The sequence below is a fragment of the Pipistrellus hanaki genome, assembly GCF_964339955.1.
Source record: "Pipistrellus hanaki genome assembly, chromosome: 9".
Classification (NCBI taxonomy): domain Eukaryota; kingdom Metazoa; phylum Chordata; class Mammalia; order Chiroptera; family Vespertilionidae; genus Pipistrellus; species Pipistrellus hanaki.
The window spans coordinates 76619350-76635222 of record NC_140511.1 but is presented as its reverse complement, the minus strand read 5'-3'; the positions used below and the strand labels follow the sequence as shown (position 1 = coordinate 76635222).

The 15873-nt window shown below is 64.1% G+C and overlaps 1 protein-coding gene across 1 annotated transcript; it reads right to left on the bottom strand.

Annotated features, from left to right (window-relative positions):
• Positions 1 to 4911: 4911 nt before the first annotated feature.
• SAXO4 (stabilizer of axonemal microtubules 4) lies at positions 4912 to 11447 on the bottom strand (the record flags this gene model as incomplete). The annotated part of the gene is made up of 13 exons (XM_084893874.1): positions 4912 to 5007; positions 5191 to 5272; positions 5693 to 5857; positions 6305 to 6399; positions 6477 to 6590; positions 6938 to 7024; positions 7126 to 7185; positions 7597 to 7697; positions 8049 to 8112; positions 8661 to 8789; positions 10500 to 10653; positions 10881 to 10974; positions 11339 to 11447. 12 exons carry the CDS (start codon positions 11445 to 11447, stop codon positions 5203 to 5205), a joined length of 1242 nt encoding a protein of 413 aa, XP_084750000.1. The 3' UTR covers positions 4912 to 5007; positions 5191 to 5202.
• Positions 11448 to 15873: the final 4426 nt, after the last annotated feature.

Below are 15873 nucleotides of genomic sequence, written 5' to 3'. Positions count from 1 at the left end.
CACAAGAGCTGGAGCAGCAGAGGCCAGGGAGGGAAGCTGACTGGGTGCCAGACACGCCTCCATGCCGGACATGCCTCCATGCCGAGGACAGACACTTGACCATCCTAATGGGTTCTGGGAGACCTCCATGTTCCAAAATGCGTTCTGAAGCGCTGCCTCCTTCCTCTCAAAAGAGACCACAATGGGCATGGCTGGCAGCTGCCCTTACCCCTTCCTAGGCCTGTGGCCAAGTTGAAGCTGGATCTTCTGCTCCAAGACCACAGACCCAGGTCCTGCCATGAGGGCCAGGGACTGGCCTTGCCTGGTCCCCCTCCTTCCCCTCCCTGGGGTAGGGGCAGCCAAGAGTCACCAATTGATGTCTTCCTGGGCACTGGTGGAGTTGGACCCTGCGGGGAGCACCAGGCCAACAGACGTGGGCAGAAGTTACACATGCCACATTCACGCACAATCTTCCACTTCTGTTTTCTGCTGTGTCACAGGTGAGCAGGAACTGGATCCTTGAGTCACCAGGTGGAGATGAGCTCTCTGACCCACATTAGACTGTGAAGCAAATGAGAAATAAATATTAACATATTCAGCCATTTTTTTAATTTAATAAATTCTTTATTGTTTAACATATTACATGAATCTCCTTCCCCCCTCCATTGACCTCCCCCAGCTGCTCCCACCCCCCAGCACACGCCCTCACCCACCTACTCTCTGTGTCCATTGGTTATGCTCATATGAGTGCAAACAAGTCCTTTGACTGATCTCTTACCCCTTCACTCCTCCCACCTCCCCCCATAGGTTGGACAGTCTGTTGGATGCTTCTCTGCCTCTGTATCTATTTGTTCATCTGCTTATAATGTTCTTTATTATCCATAAATGAGTGAGATCATGTGGTATTTATTTTTCTCCAACTGGCTTATTTCGCTTAGCATAATGCTCTCCAGGTCCATCCATGCTGTTGCAAACGGTAAGAATTCCTTCTTTTTTATACAGTGTAGTATTCCATTGTGTAGATGTACCACAGATTGCTAATCCACTCATCTGCTGATGGGCACTTAGGCTGTTTCCAAATCTTAGCTATGGTGAATTGTGCCGCTATGAACACAGGGGTGCATATATCCTTTCTGATTGGTGTTTCTAGTTTCTTGGGATATATTCCTAGAAGTGGGATCACTGGGTCAAATGGCAGTTCCATTTTTAGTTTTTTAAGGAAACTCCATACTGTTCTCCACAGCGGCTGCACCAGTCTGCCTTCCCACCAGCAGTGCACGAGGGTTCCTTTTTCTTCGCATCCTCTCTAGCACTTGTCGTTTGTTGATTTGTTGATAAACATGTTCAGCCATTTAGGCTTAAGGGTTGTTTGTTACAGAATCATCCCAGACTAAGTGTGTGTGTGTGGGGGGGGGGGGGGGGGAGGGGGAGAAGGAGGGAGAGTGTGCCCCGTCTCTGACTCAGCCGGACCTGGTTCTCACAGAGTTCCTTCCGGGGTGAAGTTTTATGGCTCCAGAGCCTTCCTGGCGGAGCACTGTCTGTAGCAGCATCTGGAAAAGCAAGACGGATGGGCAGCAGCCCTGGGAGACCCCAACAGCCCCCTCCAAGCCTAACAGAGGACGTGGGGGGGGGGCGGGGGCTGGCCGTCGTTGCCTATTTGGCTGTTGAGGGAACATCTCCGTGGGAAGAGGGGCCCTCCAGATGGCCAGAGAGGAAATCGGGGATCGCATTTCGAGTTTCGGGGCCTCCATCTGTGCGTGCACATACCCACCTCCTGCCGCCTTCCCGCCAGGCCTCCAGTTCCCACGGACCGACCGCCGCCTTTTCCCAGCTGGCCAGCTGTCAAGCCCAGGAGCCGGTGGCCCTGCATGTCACCGTGTGACCCAGGCCAGATGGTGCCTGTCAGCTTCCGCTGCCCGGTGCCATGACGATGGGCAGCCTCACGCGTGTCCGTGTGCGTCAGAAGCCGCACCAGCGTCTGTCCTGATCCGCCGTCCCCTCAGCCCTCGGGGCTCCGCACCCCCACAGCGTGCCATCAGCTGTGTCCCCAGACTTCCCCCAGGGGGAGGCCCCTCTGTTCTCACTGAAAGAGGAGGCCCACGGAAAACCCCCGCCCGGAGGCTGTGGGCGTAACAAAAGCTAATCATCGTCATTGTGCCTCTGAGTGGCTTCCAGAACGTCCTGGTGCCTTGGCAGCAGCTACAGTTGGCACAATTGGCACAATTGGCACCAGCTGGAAGGAGGGACTCGCCCGGTTTGCAGGTGAAGGGAGGGGCAGGCAGCATCCCAGAGGCCCAGCAGAGGAGCCCTCAGGGGGGCAGCCTAGGCCTCCTGGGGTCACCCCAGGCTCTCCCAGGCAGGAGGGGGGCTGCTCCCCGGGAAGGTGAAGGCCATACCCTGAGCCTGCATGTGGCCTCGCTCAAGTCCCCGCCCCACCGAGGTCTGCTCCCTCCCCTCCAGCGCCGGCAGCTCCTGCTCGTGAGCGAGCTCAGCACTTTCCACATGGGCTCGTGTACCCCAGCAGGTGGGCTCTGCTGCTTGTGGCAGCTCAGACGCCCAGGTGGCCGCCACAGCCAGCAGGAAGCAGCTGCAGGGTGAGAAGCTGGGATTCGAACCCAGGACCTCTGACTCCAGAAACCCTGGCCTGGCCAGCTCCAGCCTGCAACCTGGGCCCCGGGGAGGAAATGGACCGTCTCAGAGGGGCAAGGGGACGGGAGACCCCTGATGAAGCCGCACTGTCAGTGCCCACTCACCGGGCAGCACAGGTGGGAGGGACGTGGCGAAGGCCTGTCCCTCTAACTGTCTCAGTGACCTGAGCACCACAGCAGGGGGCGCTCACCCCACCTGCCTGGTCACATGCGTGGCCCACTCAGCACTGACCCAACTGGGGGTCAAGGTTGGAATGTGGGGCCCTCGGGCCACTGTGGGGAAGCGTGGTGGGGACTGGGCAGAAGCTGGGCACCGTGTGAGGGAGAGCAAGGGGCCCACTCGGGTCCCCTCCAGCCCTCCTGCCGGCCTCGCCCGCTGCCCTCCCCGGCTGTGCCGTGGGGAGTCACTGCACCTCCCCGCGTCCACACGTGCCCCTGGGAGACGGGAAACCCAGGCCCCGCGCCCTGTGGAGGCGCAGAACCTCCCAGTCTCCGCATTGGCCCCTCCAGATCCCCTGCCTGCCACCCACGCCCTGGGCCACCTGACCTCACACCGCTTCTGGGCCGGGGCCCAGGGCCCAAGCAGCGGCCCAGGATGAGCAGCCTGGAGGGAGGCTGCAGGGGAGGAGACAGGCTAAGGCTGTGGTCAGCAAACTGCAGCTCACGAGCCGCATGCGGCTCTTTGGCCCCTTGAGTGTGGCTCTTCCACAAAATACCACGGCCTGGGCTAGTCTAGTTTGAAGAAGTGGCGTTAGAAGTTGTTTAAGTTTAAAAAATTTGACTCTCAAAAGAAATTTCAATCGTCGTACTGCTGATATTTGGCTCTGTTGACTAATGAGTTTGCTAAGGGGCCCCCGGGACTGCTCAGCCCCCACCCCTGAGTGGGGTCCACACGTCCAGCCCAGGAAACCATGAGGCAGCCCCAGCTCCCAGGGCCTGAAAACTGGGCGCAGGACCATGGGGGTGGGGGGGTGCGGAGAGAGGGTGTAATCAGGCTCCAGTGTCCCCGACACCCTATCTCCTCCTGGGCCAAGAGGAGGGTGAGCAGGAACACGAGCTGTAAGGAGACACGGCTGGGGGAATGAGAATGGATGGGAGGGAGTCTGTCCGGAGTCTCTGTCCGCTGTTTGTGTGTATCTGTGTCTGTGTCTATGCGTGTTGATGTGCCTGTGTCTGTGTCTCTGTGTATGTCTGTGTCTATGTGTGTTGACGTGTGTCTGTGTCTCTGTGTGTTGATGTCTGTGTCTATGTGTGTTGACGTGTGTCTGAGTCTATCGGTGTTGATGTGCCTGCGTCTATGTGTGTTAATGTGCTGCGTGTCTGTGTCTATGTGTGTTGATGTCTGTGTCTATGCGTGTTGATATGTGTGCCTGCGTCTATGTGTGTTAATGTGCTGTGTGTCTGTGTCTATGCCTATTGACCAGCAGGCCCCAGCCATGGTGCGTGGGGCTGTCGTGGGGCCTGAGTCCGGCTGGGTCTGTAGCTGAGAGACTGTGTCCCCTCCTCCCCCTCTCCTCCCCTCCCCCCACCCCGTGCTGGAGCCACCCACAGCCCCAGGGAGCCCCAGCGGGCCACGGCAGCTCCCAGGCTGCTGCGGAAGACTGTGTGGATGCTCCCCAGACGCCCCCCACAGGGCCGGGGACGGGGAGCAGCTGCTGGGCCACTGGGTCAGCCCTCAGCCGAGGCGGGGCTGCTGCCGCCTCCTGCCCTGTGACCCTGAGCAGCTCCTGCCTCTCTGGGCGGCTTCCTCATTGAGGCGCAGGTGCCGCGGGCCGCTCACAGCTGTAGCTCTCCCCGTGCTCCCCGCGCTCCCCGCTCTCCCCCCTCTCCCCGTGCTCCCCACACAGGCACCTGGAGGCGGGCCCTGAGTGGCGGCCCAGACGCTGCCTTGCAGGCTGGGGTCCTAGCGCCAGGCAGCCTCCGGGGGCGCCCTCTCCCCTTCTCATCAAGGGCTGCCCCCAGGCCCCCGCCCTTCCTGCCACCCGTCCTCCCGTGCTGGTGTCCACGTGTCCGTCCGTATGTCCATCTCTGTCTCTGGAGAGACCTTCAGGGCTCCTCCTGCCCCCACCGTCCTCCTCTCTCCTTCCGTCCCTCCAGCGTGGGTCCCAGAAGAGCCCAGAAGCCCTCCCGCCCCGCGCCACAGACCAGGTATCTGAGGCCTCCAGCCACCCCAGCTCTGCCTCCCTCCCCCCCCTGGCCTGGTCCTCGGCCTCCCTGACCCTCATCTGGCCACGCCCCCTCCTTTTCCCAGCCCGCCCCCCGGTGACGGACACACTCTGCTTTGCCGCTCTTTATTTCATTAGGAAAGTAACTGGGGGCGGGGGGCAGGGGCTCTGGGGGGACAGGGACAGCCGGCTCCCGCCCCATCGGCTTGGCGAACCTGTGCCGGGGAACAAAGACGAGGCTGAGGGGCTCTGGGTGGTTCTGGGCGCCCGCCCTCCCCTACTCTGGGGCGGGGGTCCCCCAGGCAGGGCTTCTTCCACTCAGGGCTTGGGAGGTGCGCTGGCCCTCAACAGCAACCCCCAAGTGGGGAGCAGCTGCAGGAGGGTCCCCCAACCCTTACCCAGGCCTCAGCTCAGTGGGGGGTGTTGAAGCAGCTGCTGTGAGGTGGGGAGCGGTAGAAGGGGTCCGTGGAGATCAGGGTTCTGCAGGGAGGAAGGGCCAGAGCGGGGAGGGCAGCGAGCCGGCCTTTGCTTCCCCTGCGCCTCCCGAGGGGCCAGGCTCAGCTCGGGCTGTGGTGGCGTGAACGCCATTGGTGAGGACTGAGCGAAAGGGGTCAGCGTGGGGCCTAACCACAGCCCATTCAGGTGTGTCCCCTCCTGCACACCCGCCCCCCTCGCCCCCATGCAGCCCGGACAGAGGGAGCAGGCGGGGCGGCCTCGGTCACTGGGGAGAGGAGGGGGCATGTGGGCAGGAGAGCGATGAACGAGCCAGAGAGGAACGGGCCTCAGGACAGATGGAAGGAGAGGGAGAGGCTGCAGAGCCTGAGGGAGGGAGGGAGGAGGGGGGAGGGAGGAGGGAGGAAGGGGGAGGGAGGAGGGAGGAAGGGGGAGGGGGAGGGCTACCTTCCCACGTGGGGGTGCAGGTGCCTCAGGCTCTCCGAGGGGGTGGGGGTGGGCTCCATGCGGGTGACCGGCTGGTTGAGGGCGTAGCCTCCAGGTTTCTGCGGCTGGAGGCCCCCTCGAGTCCAGCCTTCCCGGTCTAGACCCTTCGGGATGTTCTCAAAGTACCTGCGGCACAGAAGGGGCTGTGGCCGCAGCCTCTCTGCCCACCCCTGCAGCCCCCCCACCTCTGCAGCCCCCACCTCTGCAGCCCCCCTACCCTGCAGCCCCCTCACCCTGCAGCCCCACCTCTGCAGCCCCCCACCCTTCAGCCCCCCACCTCTGCAGCCCCCCCACCTCTGCAGCCCCCTCACCCTGCAGCTCCCCCTCTGCAGCCCCCCCACACCTCTGCAGCCCCCTCACCCTGCAGCTCCCCCTCTGCAGCCCCCCCACACCTCTGCAGCCCCCATCTCTGCAGCCCCCCCACACCTCTGCAGCCCCTCCCACAGGAGTCCTGGCTCCCACAGCCCACGCTGCCCCATGTTGGGCCTGCTCCCAGGCTGAGCTCGCACTGGCCGGCCCGGCCCCTGCCTGGGGGGCCGGCTCCCCAGCCAGATGTGGGCCTGGGGGGCTCACCCTTGGCTGTAGGAGGTCAGGTAGGGGTTGTCCAGGCCGGGGTTGTAGGGGCTGCGGACGTAGCCGGGGTTGTTCAGGATGTACCCGCTGGGCTCCTGCCGAAGGGCCGAGAGGGGCTGTCAGGTCAGAAGGTGAGGGCTTGGCGGTGGGGGTGGGGTGCCCCAGGCCTCACCTTGTGCCCCACCGTCTCCCGGCCGAGCAGGGAGACGTTGGTCTGCTGCACCCGCTGCGGGTGCTGGAATTGCCATTGGCTCAGGCTGCTGCGCTCCAGGCTGGGAGGGGGCACCTGCAGGGGCAGAAGCACGGGCCGTGGCCGTGGCCGGTGGCCCAGCAGGTGGCCCGCGGAGGCAGCCAGGATGGAGGGAGGTCAGGCCGAGGCCAGCAGCCACAACAACCTGCCCTTCCTTCCGTCCGTCCATCCGTCCGTCCGTCCGTCCCCTCCAGCCACACCATTCAGTTTCCAACACACCCTCCTTCCCAGCGCCTAGGCCCTCCCCTCCCCAGAGGCTCCAAAGCCCTGATTCTCCCCACCCCCAGGGCCAGCCCAGGCCCCAGAGCCTGTCTAGGCGCCTTCCCCCCCTCCCCCGCGCCCCCGATCTGGGGTGCCTTCTCCCAGGGAGCCGGGCCGCTTACTCTGGAGCCCAGGATCCTCTCATTCACCCGGCTGAAGCCACTCTCCCGCTCGGCGTCCCTGGACATCTGGGGCAGGACCTCGTCCCCCTGCGGCGACAGAGCGGCCGCTGGAGGCTGGGGCAGCCGCACACCGTCCTCACTGCCCCGCGCCCCGGCCGGTGGCACGGGCAGCCTCCCGCCCCGCTTACGTGGAGGGGCGTCATGGGGAGGAAGTCCGCCTTGCTGGTGCTCCGGCCGGGAAGGAGGGCCTGGAGAAGGCGGGCAGAGCAGCGTCAGTCTGCCCCCCAGAGGCAGCGCCCCCCCAAGGGGCTCAGCACAAACGGGGCTCCCCGGGGTAACGGGAAAGGGACGGGTGTGGGAGAGCTGAGAGGAGGCCGTGGCGCGGAGTGACACCAGCGGGCAGGGGCCTGTCTGGTGCTGAGTGGCCTCGGGTGGCCACGGGGCTTCTCCTCTTCAGGCCTCAGTCTTCTCATCCGTAAATGGGGCTACGAGGCCGAAGGAGTAGTTTTTACAAATGCTCTTTCAGCGGGCGTTTGAACAAAAGGTTCTGCAGCTCACATTTTAAAAAAAAGAAAGAAGAAAACCCAGGGATTTCCAGACCGAGGGCTTCCGTCTCCCTGAGACTCTGGGCGGAGGGGGGAGGGGGGAGGCTGACTCACCGGGTCCCCGGGGAGCGCCTGGGAGGTGAGGGGGTTCTTGGCGGACGCCTCGGTGAAGCCGCTGTCCTCCTTGGCCCCGATGGACTTCTTCTGCAGGAGATCTGCAAGAGGCAGCGCTGGCCCCGGCCCCGCCCGCCACGGACCCCAGGATCCCGGGCACCGGGAGGAAACCAGAATCCAGGGCAGAGGAGGAGAGAGGAGCAGAGGAAGGGCAGGGCACACAGGCGGGGGGTGCTGGGTGCTCAACCAGCCCTGCAAGGTGACAGTGTCCTTTGGGGTTTGGCGCCTAAGGCGCTGAGGTCACCCCAACTGCCTGAATCTCCTTCCTTCCCCCCGGGTCTTCCTGGCGCTGTGCCAGCTCCCGTCCCCCGGGGTCGCTCCGGGGTCTCTCTGGGGGGCAGGGGGGGCAGGACGCGCAGTGGAAGGCGGTCTGAGCTCAGACAAGTGCCCACCTGGCTGGTTTGCGGGCTCCCTGAGGAACTTGGAATTGTACTCGGAAGTCATGAAGCGTGGGCCCTGGAACAGAGAGCGGGGCGTGGGGCCCGGGGGCCAGGGCCCGGGTGGCTGGGGCGCTGGTGGCTCTCGGAATCGGCTCTGAGCAGCCCCACGTGCTGTGTCCTAGCCGTGAGGGCCAGTCTGACACCCGAACACCAACTCCTCTCCCTCCGACCGGCCTCCCCCGCCAGAATTCACGAGAGACAGCTCCCGGCGACCATGAACGCCGAGTCCCACCCCCTCGGGACTCCCAGTGCTGAGCAGCGGGACCTGGCGCCCTGGAGGGGCCCACAGAGGAGCCGGAGGGAGGGAATGGGAGCTCCCCACAATTCAGTGCCAGTTCTGGCGTCGGGAAGGGGGGCAGGGAGCCTGGGTTCACCCTGAGGCTCGCAGGGGCCTGCTGGATGCCGCCTGGGTGGCCACACCCTCTGCTCACCCCCGTGGTCGCTTCCCGGTGCCCCGAGCCCGCCCCCCGGTGAGTCACACAGAGGAAGGCGAAGGAGGAGGAGGAGGAGGAGGAGGAGGAGGGGCGCCCCTGCCCAGCCGCCGCCGCCGTGGGCCCCACTCACGTGCCGGGCGTTCTCCCACTCCACGGAGCCCTTGCTCTGGTGCTGCTGGAGCAGCGGCACCTGCTTGGGCTCCAGCCCGGTGATGGCCTGCGGCCCGTAGTCCTGGGTGTCAAAATGCACCTTCCTGACCTGAGGGGGGGGACCGTCTCCCACCTGTGAGCACGTGGCAGTCACCGCCGGACCCCGTGTCGGCCCTGGACTCCCAGGGTGCCCACAGCAGCCTCCGGGGGAGGGGGGGGGGCCCTCCAATGAAGTCGGTCCTGGCTCTCTGCGCAGAGCCCTGCGGTCCTGACAGCAGCCCACAGGCCCTCAGCCCTCCTCTCCTCTCCAGCCCTGCCTCCTTGCTGTCCCTCCTCACCCCGCACCCCCACCCGGGCCCCAGGGCCTTTGCACCTGCTGTCCTCCCTCACCTTGCTGCAATGGAGGACGGAGAGCGCACCTCCCTCCCGGCTTGTCTTACGTCTCCATAGCAACCTTTCCTGACCTGCTTTGCAGACGCAGCCCCTCCACATCTGCTCCACCCCTGCCTCTTCCTGTTCTAGTTCCCCCAGCACCATCTCGGGACATCTCTTCGCCTCAGCTCAGGACATGGGTGGGATAAACACCAGAGGGAGTGGGCGGGCACTGGGGTGATGGCGGTGATGAGAAGTGAGTGGGTGGGCACGGGGGTGATGGCGGTGATGAGAAGTGAGTGGGCACCAGGGGTGATGGCGTGATGAGAAGTGAGTGGGCAGGCACCGGGGGTGATGGTGGTGATGAGGAGGGAGTGGGTGGGCACGGGGTGATGGCATGATGAGAAGTGAGTGGGCAGGCACCGAGGGTGATGGTGGTGATGAGAAGTGAGTGGTGGGTACCAGGGTGATGGTAGTGATGAGGATGGAGTGGGTGGGCATGGGGGTGATGGCGGTGATGAGAAATGAGTGGGCACCGGGGTTGATGGCGGTGATGAGAAGTGAGTGGGTGGGCACAGGGGTGATGGCGGTGATGAGAAATGAGTGGGTGGGCACAGGGGTGATGGCGGTGATGAGAAGTGAGTGGGCACCGGGGGTGATGGCGGTGATGAGAAGTGAGTGGGTGGGCACAGGGGTGATGGCGGTGATGAGAAATGAGTGGGCGGGCCCGGGGGTGATGGTGGTGATGAGGATGGAGTGGGTGGGCATGGGAGTGATGGCGGTGATGAGAAGTGAGTGGGTGGGCACGGGGGTGATGGCGGTGATGAGAAGTGAGTGGGTGGGCACAGGGTGATGGCGTGATGAGAAGTGAGTGGGCAGGCACCGAGGGTGATGGTGGTGATGAGAAGTGAGTGGTGGGTACCAGGGTGATGGTAGTGATGAGGATGGAGTGGGTGGGCACGAGGTGATGGTAGTGATGAGGATGGAGTGGGTGGGCATGGGGGTGATGGCGGTGATGAGAAATGAGTGGGTGGGCACAGGGGTGATGGCGGTGATGAGAAGTGAGTGGGTGGGCACGGGGTGATGGCGTGATGAGGATGATGGTCACACACAGACAGGAGACGATGGGGTCGATGAGGACCATGTGGACGTGACCGTGGTGGTGTGCGTGGGGGTGTGGCCTGGGGCCGAGGAAGGGATGGCGGAGACCATGGGGACGGGGCTGGGCGTGGGGTTGGGCGGCGATGGGACTGGAGGAGGGCTTGGGGAATGAACGCCGAGGGGGAGGGGCTGGGGTGTGGATGAGGGGAAGGTGATAAAGGTGAGTGGGTCCCGATCAGGGCGGGCCTACCCGCTGGAGGAGTTGCCACTCTTTCCCGCCCGGCCCTCCTTCCATCCCATCTCAGCCTCCCCCCCTTCCCGCCCAGGGCCCTGGCCAGGCACCCACCTCCTTGGGGGTGGGTGCCGGGCCAGTCTTGTCCAGGGAGTAGCCAGAGCTGGTCTGGTACAGGCTGCTGGGCAGCGGGCTCTTGCCATCAGGCACCTCCAGGGGGCGGTAACTCTGGCCGGTGACGGTCTGGAAGCTGTCCCGGACTTGTTCCCTGAGGGGCGGCAGAGCTCTCACCGGCCTGGGGGCTTCTCCCCAGCAGCTCCCACCTCCCTCAGACCCCAGGCTGCCTCGCAAGTCCTTGGGGCCCGGCTCGGAGCCAGGCCCTGAGCCCCCAGAGCCCCAGGCCTGGGCAGGCGGGCTCAGGGTCCCCCTGCATGGATGTCCGTGAGAGCCGAGGCCCAGCGGGCGGGCAGGGGCTGAGGGGGCGACAGACCGTACCCCATGGCCGGGCTGTAGGAGACCACAGGCCGGTAGTTGGACTTGTAGCCGGTGCCTCTGTGAGTGCCCATGCGGGGCTTGAACTCCTCCCGGCCTGGCAGAGGGGGCAGGGAGGCAGGGCCCACGGTCAGCAGAGTGGGGGTGCAGAGGGCGGGGCTGCTTCCCAGGCAGGGCCAGCTCCCCAGGGCCCAGGCTCCCCCACCCGCTCCCCGTGGTGGAGAAGGCACAGGAACAGGTGTGAGCGGAAAAGGCTGAGGCCCGGAGTCAACGGGTCGGGCCACGGTCCTGTGGCAGCACCAGAGGACGGCTCAGGCCTGCGGGGGCCTGCGGGCGGCTGCGGACACACAGTGTGAGGCGGCTCTGCGGCCGCGGGGCTGCGGGGGCTCCGGCCACGCTGCGTGAGGGCGGGGCGGGCAGCTTCCCTCCCGGGTCCTGGGCCCGCACACGGGCGCCCTCACCGTAGGCTGTGCAGTAGGTGGTGGCATAGAATTTCATGGGGTCCGTGCAGCCCCCTGAACTCGTCTTCACGTAGGGGGAGGCCACCCCCAGGGGGATTTTCCCCGTCATCGTGCTGTGGGGCAGAACCCCGGGGGGCCTAGGGAGGGAACACCAAGAGCCTGGGGGTCCCGCAGCCCGAGCACCCCGGCTCTGGGCGGTGGAGACCACAGAGGAGGTGATGGAACCCCACCCTCTGGCCTCCCCAGGCTGGCCTCTCCCCCACCCCCTCCTCTCCCCCACCCCTTCCTCTCCCCACCCGCACCTCTCCCCCCACCCGCACCTCTCCCCCACCCCCTCCTCTCCCCCACCCGCACCTCTCCCCCCACCCGCACCTCTCCCCCCACCCCCTCCTCTCCCCCACCCCCTCCTCTCCCCCACCCCTTCCTCTCCCCACCTGCACCTCTCCCCCCACCCGCACCTCTCCTCCCACCCGCACCTCTCCCCCACCCACACCTCTCCCCCCACCCGCACCTCTCCCCCACCCCCTCCTCTCCCCCACCCACACCTCCCACTGAAGGTTGGTCTCATCATGGTCAGCGTGTGTCTCAGATGTGGGTCTCGTTCACTGGCCCACACTTGGTGTGAACTCCTGTTTACCTTCGGGAAACAGGTTCCCCGTGATGACGGGTTAGCTAAGTGGTCGGTAAACCATGGCTCTCGAGCCGCGGTTTGCCGCTCTGTTGACTGAGTGTGCCACCCACTGGACTAGACTAAAGGTTCCCGGGTGGTTGGGAGCGGTGAGGACTGGGCCGTTGTGGCGGATTGTGTGCCAAGAGGTAAAGGTGGTATACATCAGCACATGCTCGATGGCGGAGCCAGGGCCTGGGCACGGGCACCTGACCGCCCCACGCCCTGACCCTGGCCCCCCACGCCGTCCCCTTGGCACTGACGGCCAACCTCTGGCCAGCGGGCACTCCGGCTGCTCCAGCGGGACGCCCACTCCCAGCCCCGGGGCCTGGTCTCTCCCTCCCCTCCTGCGGCCTTGCCCACCGCTGCCCACCAGGGGTTGGCTCTGCCCCCCGCAGCTGGCCCCACCCTCACCTGCCCTCCACAACGGCTGTGAGGTCTGCGAGAGGCCACAGGAGGCAGGAGGGGGCAGGAGCCACTCCAGAGAACCCGGGGCCCTCAGGGAGGTGGCCTGGCCGGGAGTAACAGTGGTTGCCTAGCAACCGGCGCGTAGCAACAGCGTCCACGCCTCCGAAGCAGTTCTCAGGCCAGGGCCCTGCGAGGGGCTGACCTGGCCGGAGGGGGAGGGGTGCCAGGCGTGGACCAGGCCAGGGCCTGCCTCCTCGGCCTCCCCCCTCGCCGGCCTCCCCCTGCCCCGGGGCCCAGCAGAGCTGTGCTCTGAGCGACGCGAAATAAAAGATAATCAGGAACAATCACTTCCATTTATTGAGTACCACTTCTCAGCAGACACTCTGCATCCGTTATCTACAGTAGCTCTTCCAGGTCGCTGTCATTATGCCTCTCGTCCCGTGGGGACAATGAGGTTACACAAGCAAAGTGGCTGGAGAGCTTGCAATCAGGAGACAGGCTGCCACGCGGGGGGTGCGTGGGTCCGGACTGGGCGCTCAGCCTCCGGGTTAATGAACGTCGGCTGTGTTTTGCCAGCGCCGAGTCGGTGCCCAGCTCCTCGACACACATTCATAATCGTCCCCACGAAGCCGCAGCCGCCGCCGGTGCGGTTCAAGCCGGATCTGTGGCCGCGGATGAGGTTCTGATCCCTCGCGCCCCCACTTCCTCCTCCCCCCGAGGGCTGCCGCTGCTCAGGGCTGCTGGCAGGCTGGTGAGAGCCCGGGCTCGGCACCTGAACGGTAACAGGCTCTGTTTTTATTTACTTATTTTGTTTTTTAATATATATATTTTTAAAATACATTTTGTTGATGTTTTTACAGAGAAGAAGGGAAAGGGAGAGAGAGTTAGAAACATTGATAAGAGAGAAACATCGACCAGCTGCCTCCTGCACACTCCCCACGGGGGATGTGCCCACAACCAAGGTACATGCCCTTGACTGGAATCGAACCTGGGACCCTTGAGTCCACAGGCCGACGCTCTATCCACTGAGCCAAACCGGTCAGGGCTTTTAATATATTTTTATTGATTTCAGAGAGGTAGGGAGAGGGACAGACAGAAACATCAATGATGAGAAAGAATTGTGGATCGGCTGCCTCCTGCATGCCCCCCACTGGGGACCGAGCCCACAACCCCGGCATGTGCCCTGACCAGGAATCGAACCGTGACCTCCTGGCTCACACATAGGTCGATGCTCAACCCCTGAGCCACGCCGTCCGGGCTCCATTTTTAAAGCTGCTCTTCTTGGCCTCATGTTGCAGATCGGAAGACTGAGGCCCAAGGCTAAAGGGCCTGAGCCTCGCAGCTGGTGGAGGCGGAGCCTGGACCGAAATGGAGTGAGCCAACTCTGAGGCCCCCGCCCCGCTGGGGGCCCACTTGCCCCACTCCGGCCCTGGACCCCGGCGCCGGCCATTTTAGGGCTTGTAAATGTGTAACAGCTGGACCTCTGGGAGGTGGGCGTGGGAGTCCTGGTCGGTAACATCGGCCCATTTCCGGGGTTAAAGACTCCTGTCACGGCTGCTGTCCAACTCCAAAGCAGCAGCACGGAGCTGGGAGCTGGAGGACGAGCCCACCGAGCCGCAGCGTCTCCGCACACAGAGCCATGGCCCAGTCCTCTCAGGTGAGTCATGAATGGCAGGACACCAGTCACATCAGCAGGCGATGACTCTGAAGTGCTTACTACCTTCATTTTAATATATAGGTATATATATATATTGATTGATTTCAGAGAGAAAGGGAGAGGGAGAGAGAGAAACATCCATGATGAAAGAGAGCCATGGATTGGCTGCCTCCTGCACGCTCCCTACCGGGGATCGAGCCCACAACCCGGGCCTGTGTCCTGACCGGAACCCGCAGACCTACACTCTAGCCACAAGCAAACTGGCCCGGCCCCGTCATTATTCTCCAGCTTTTCCTTGTTAACAAGGCTGAGTTCCACACTCAGCTTGTAAACTCCATGGAGGTTTCACCTGCTCTCATGCTCCGTGACACCCCTGCCCTCAGGAGAGGGGGAGGTGTGGATGGAGGGGAGAGGGGGGCCGCCCTTGCTGCCCTCACCCCAGGCGACTGGGCCTGCCAGGGAGGGTGCCTGAGTCTGCATCTGACCCCACCGAGGGTCCCAGGGCCCCGGGAGGTGGGGCAGGCAGAGGTGAAGGCACACAGCCCTGCCCTCCAGCAAGTTTGGGTGCCATGGGTGGGTGGGGGGTCGCCCGGGCGAAGGACAGGAATGGGGTCCTCCAAGTGTCTGTGGAGAAGTGATGATCACAAGCAAGAGCTCAGACTGACGCCAGCTGGCCTGAGCCCTGCCCCCGCCACTTACAGCCGTAAGACTTGGTGCCTGTTCGGTGAGCCTCAGTTTCCCCTTCTGGACATTGGGGGCACTGATGGTAGCCACCCAGGGGGTCGTGACACACCTAGAGCACTCAGCCCAGTACCTGGCACACGTCGATGGTAGGTGCCATTAGAGTTAGGAAAGGCCTTGGCAAAGGTTTGGGCCCACAGTCACAGCAGGAATTCCACACGGCCCTGCCCTCGGGCAGCCAGGGCCTCAGCCCTGGAGGGGATGGAGCCAAAGCCCAATGCAAGAGCCCGAGGGGCCGAGCCCAGGAGCCGCTGGCCTCCACAGCGGGGCGACTCCTCCTCCGCCTCCCTGAGCCTGTCTGGGCACCGGGGAAGGGAGAAACACAGCGCCCACCGCAGGGCTGGGTGGGTCGGACATGCCCTCTGCAGCAGGTCTGCACCCGGCCAGCGGCGATGAGGGGCGGCCTCCATGTCGAAGGCCCGCAGGTCGAAGGTGGGGAGTGCCCGGCCTGCCTGGAGCAGGGGTGACTGCGCCCGAGGCTGGGCACCGTGTGGAGAGGGCTCAGCTGGGGAAGGAGGCCTCCAGGGGCCTGGGCCCAGGCTGCCTGTTAGCAGGATGGTGAAAAGTTTGAAATGCTCTCCTAGCGCCTGGAGGGAAGCTGTGAGCTGCTGGGGACCCCCTGAGGGCAGCTGTGAGCTGCTGGGGACCCCCTGAAGGAAGTTGTGAGCTGCTGGGGACCCCCTGAGAGGGAGCCCAGAAAGACTTGGGCAGGAATTCCAGAGGCCCGAGGCCCTGCCAGCCCCAACTCCCACCAGGGCCAGCAGCTGTGGTTTTCTGTTGTGTGGCGACACCCAGCGGCTAGGACTTGGAACTGCAGGAGATGCGCTGCCTTCATAAGGCTGGGGCATTGCAGGAGGAGGGAGCCGAGCCACCAAGCTGCCCCAGAGAGGGCTGGTGGAGCAGCGTTAGCTCCAGGGTTGCACCCGGCCTGCTGGGCGCCACAGGTCCTCTGTGAAGTGCTGAGGCTGTCGCCGTGCGCTCCACGCCATGTGGTTCTGAAGGGACAGGCTGCCTGGCTGGATGAGTGACCTCCATCGAGACCTGTGCAGGCAGATTGAGAAG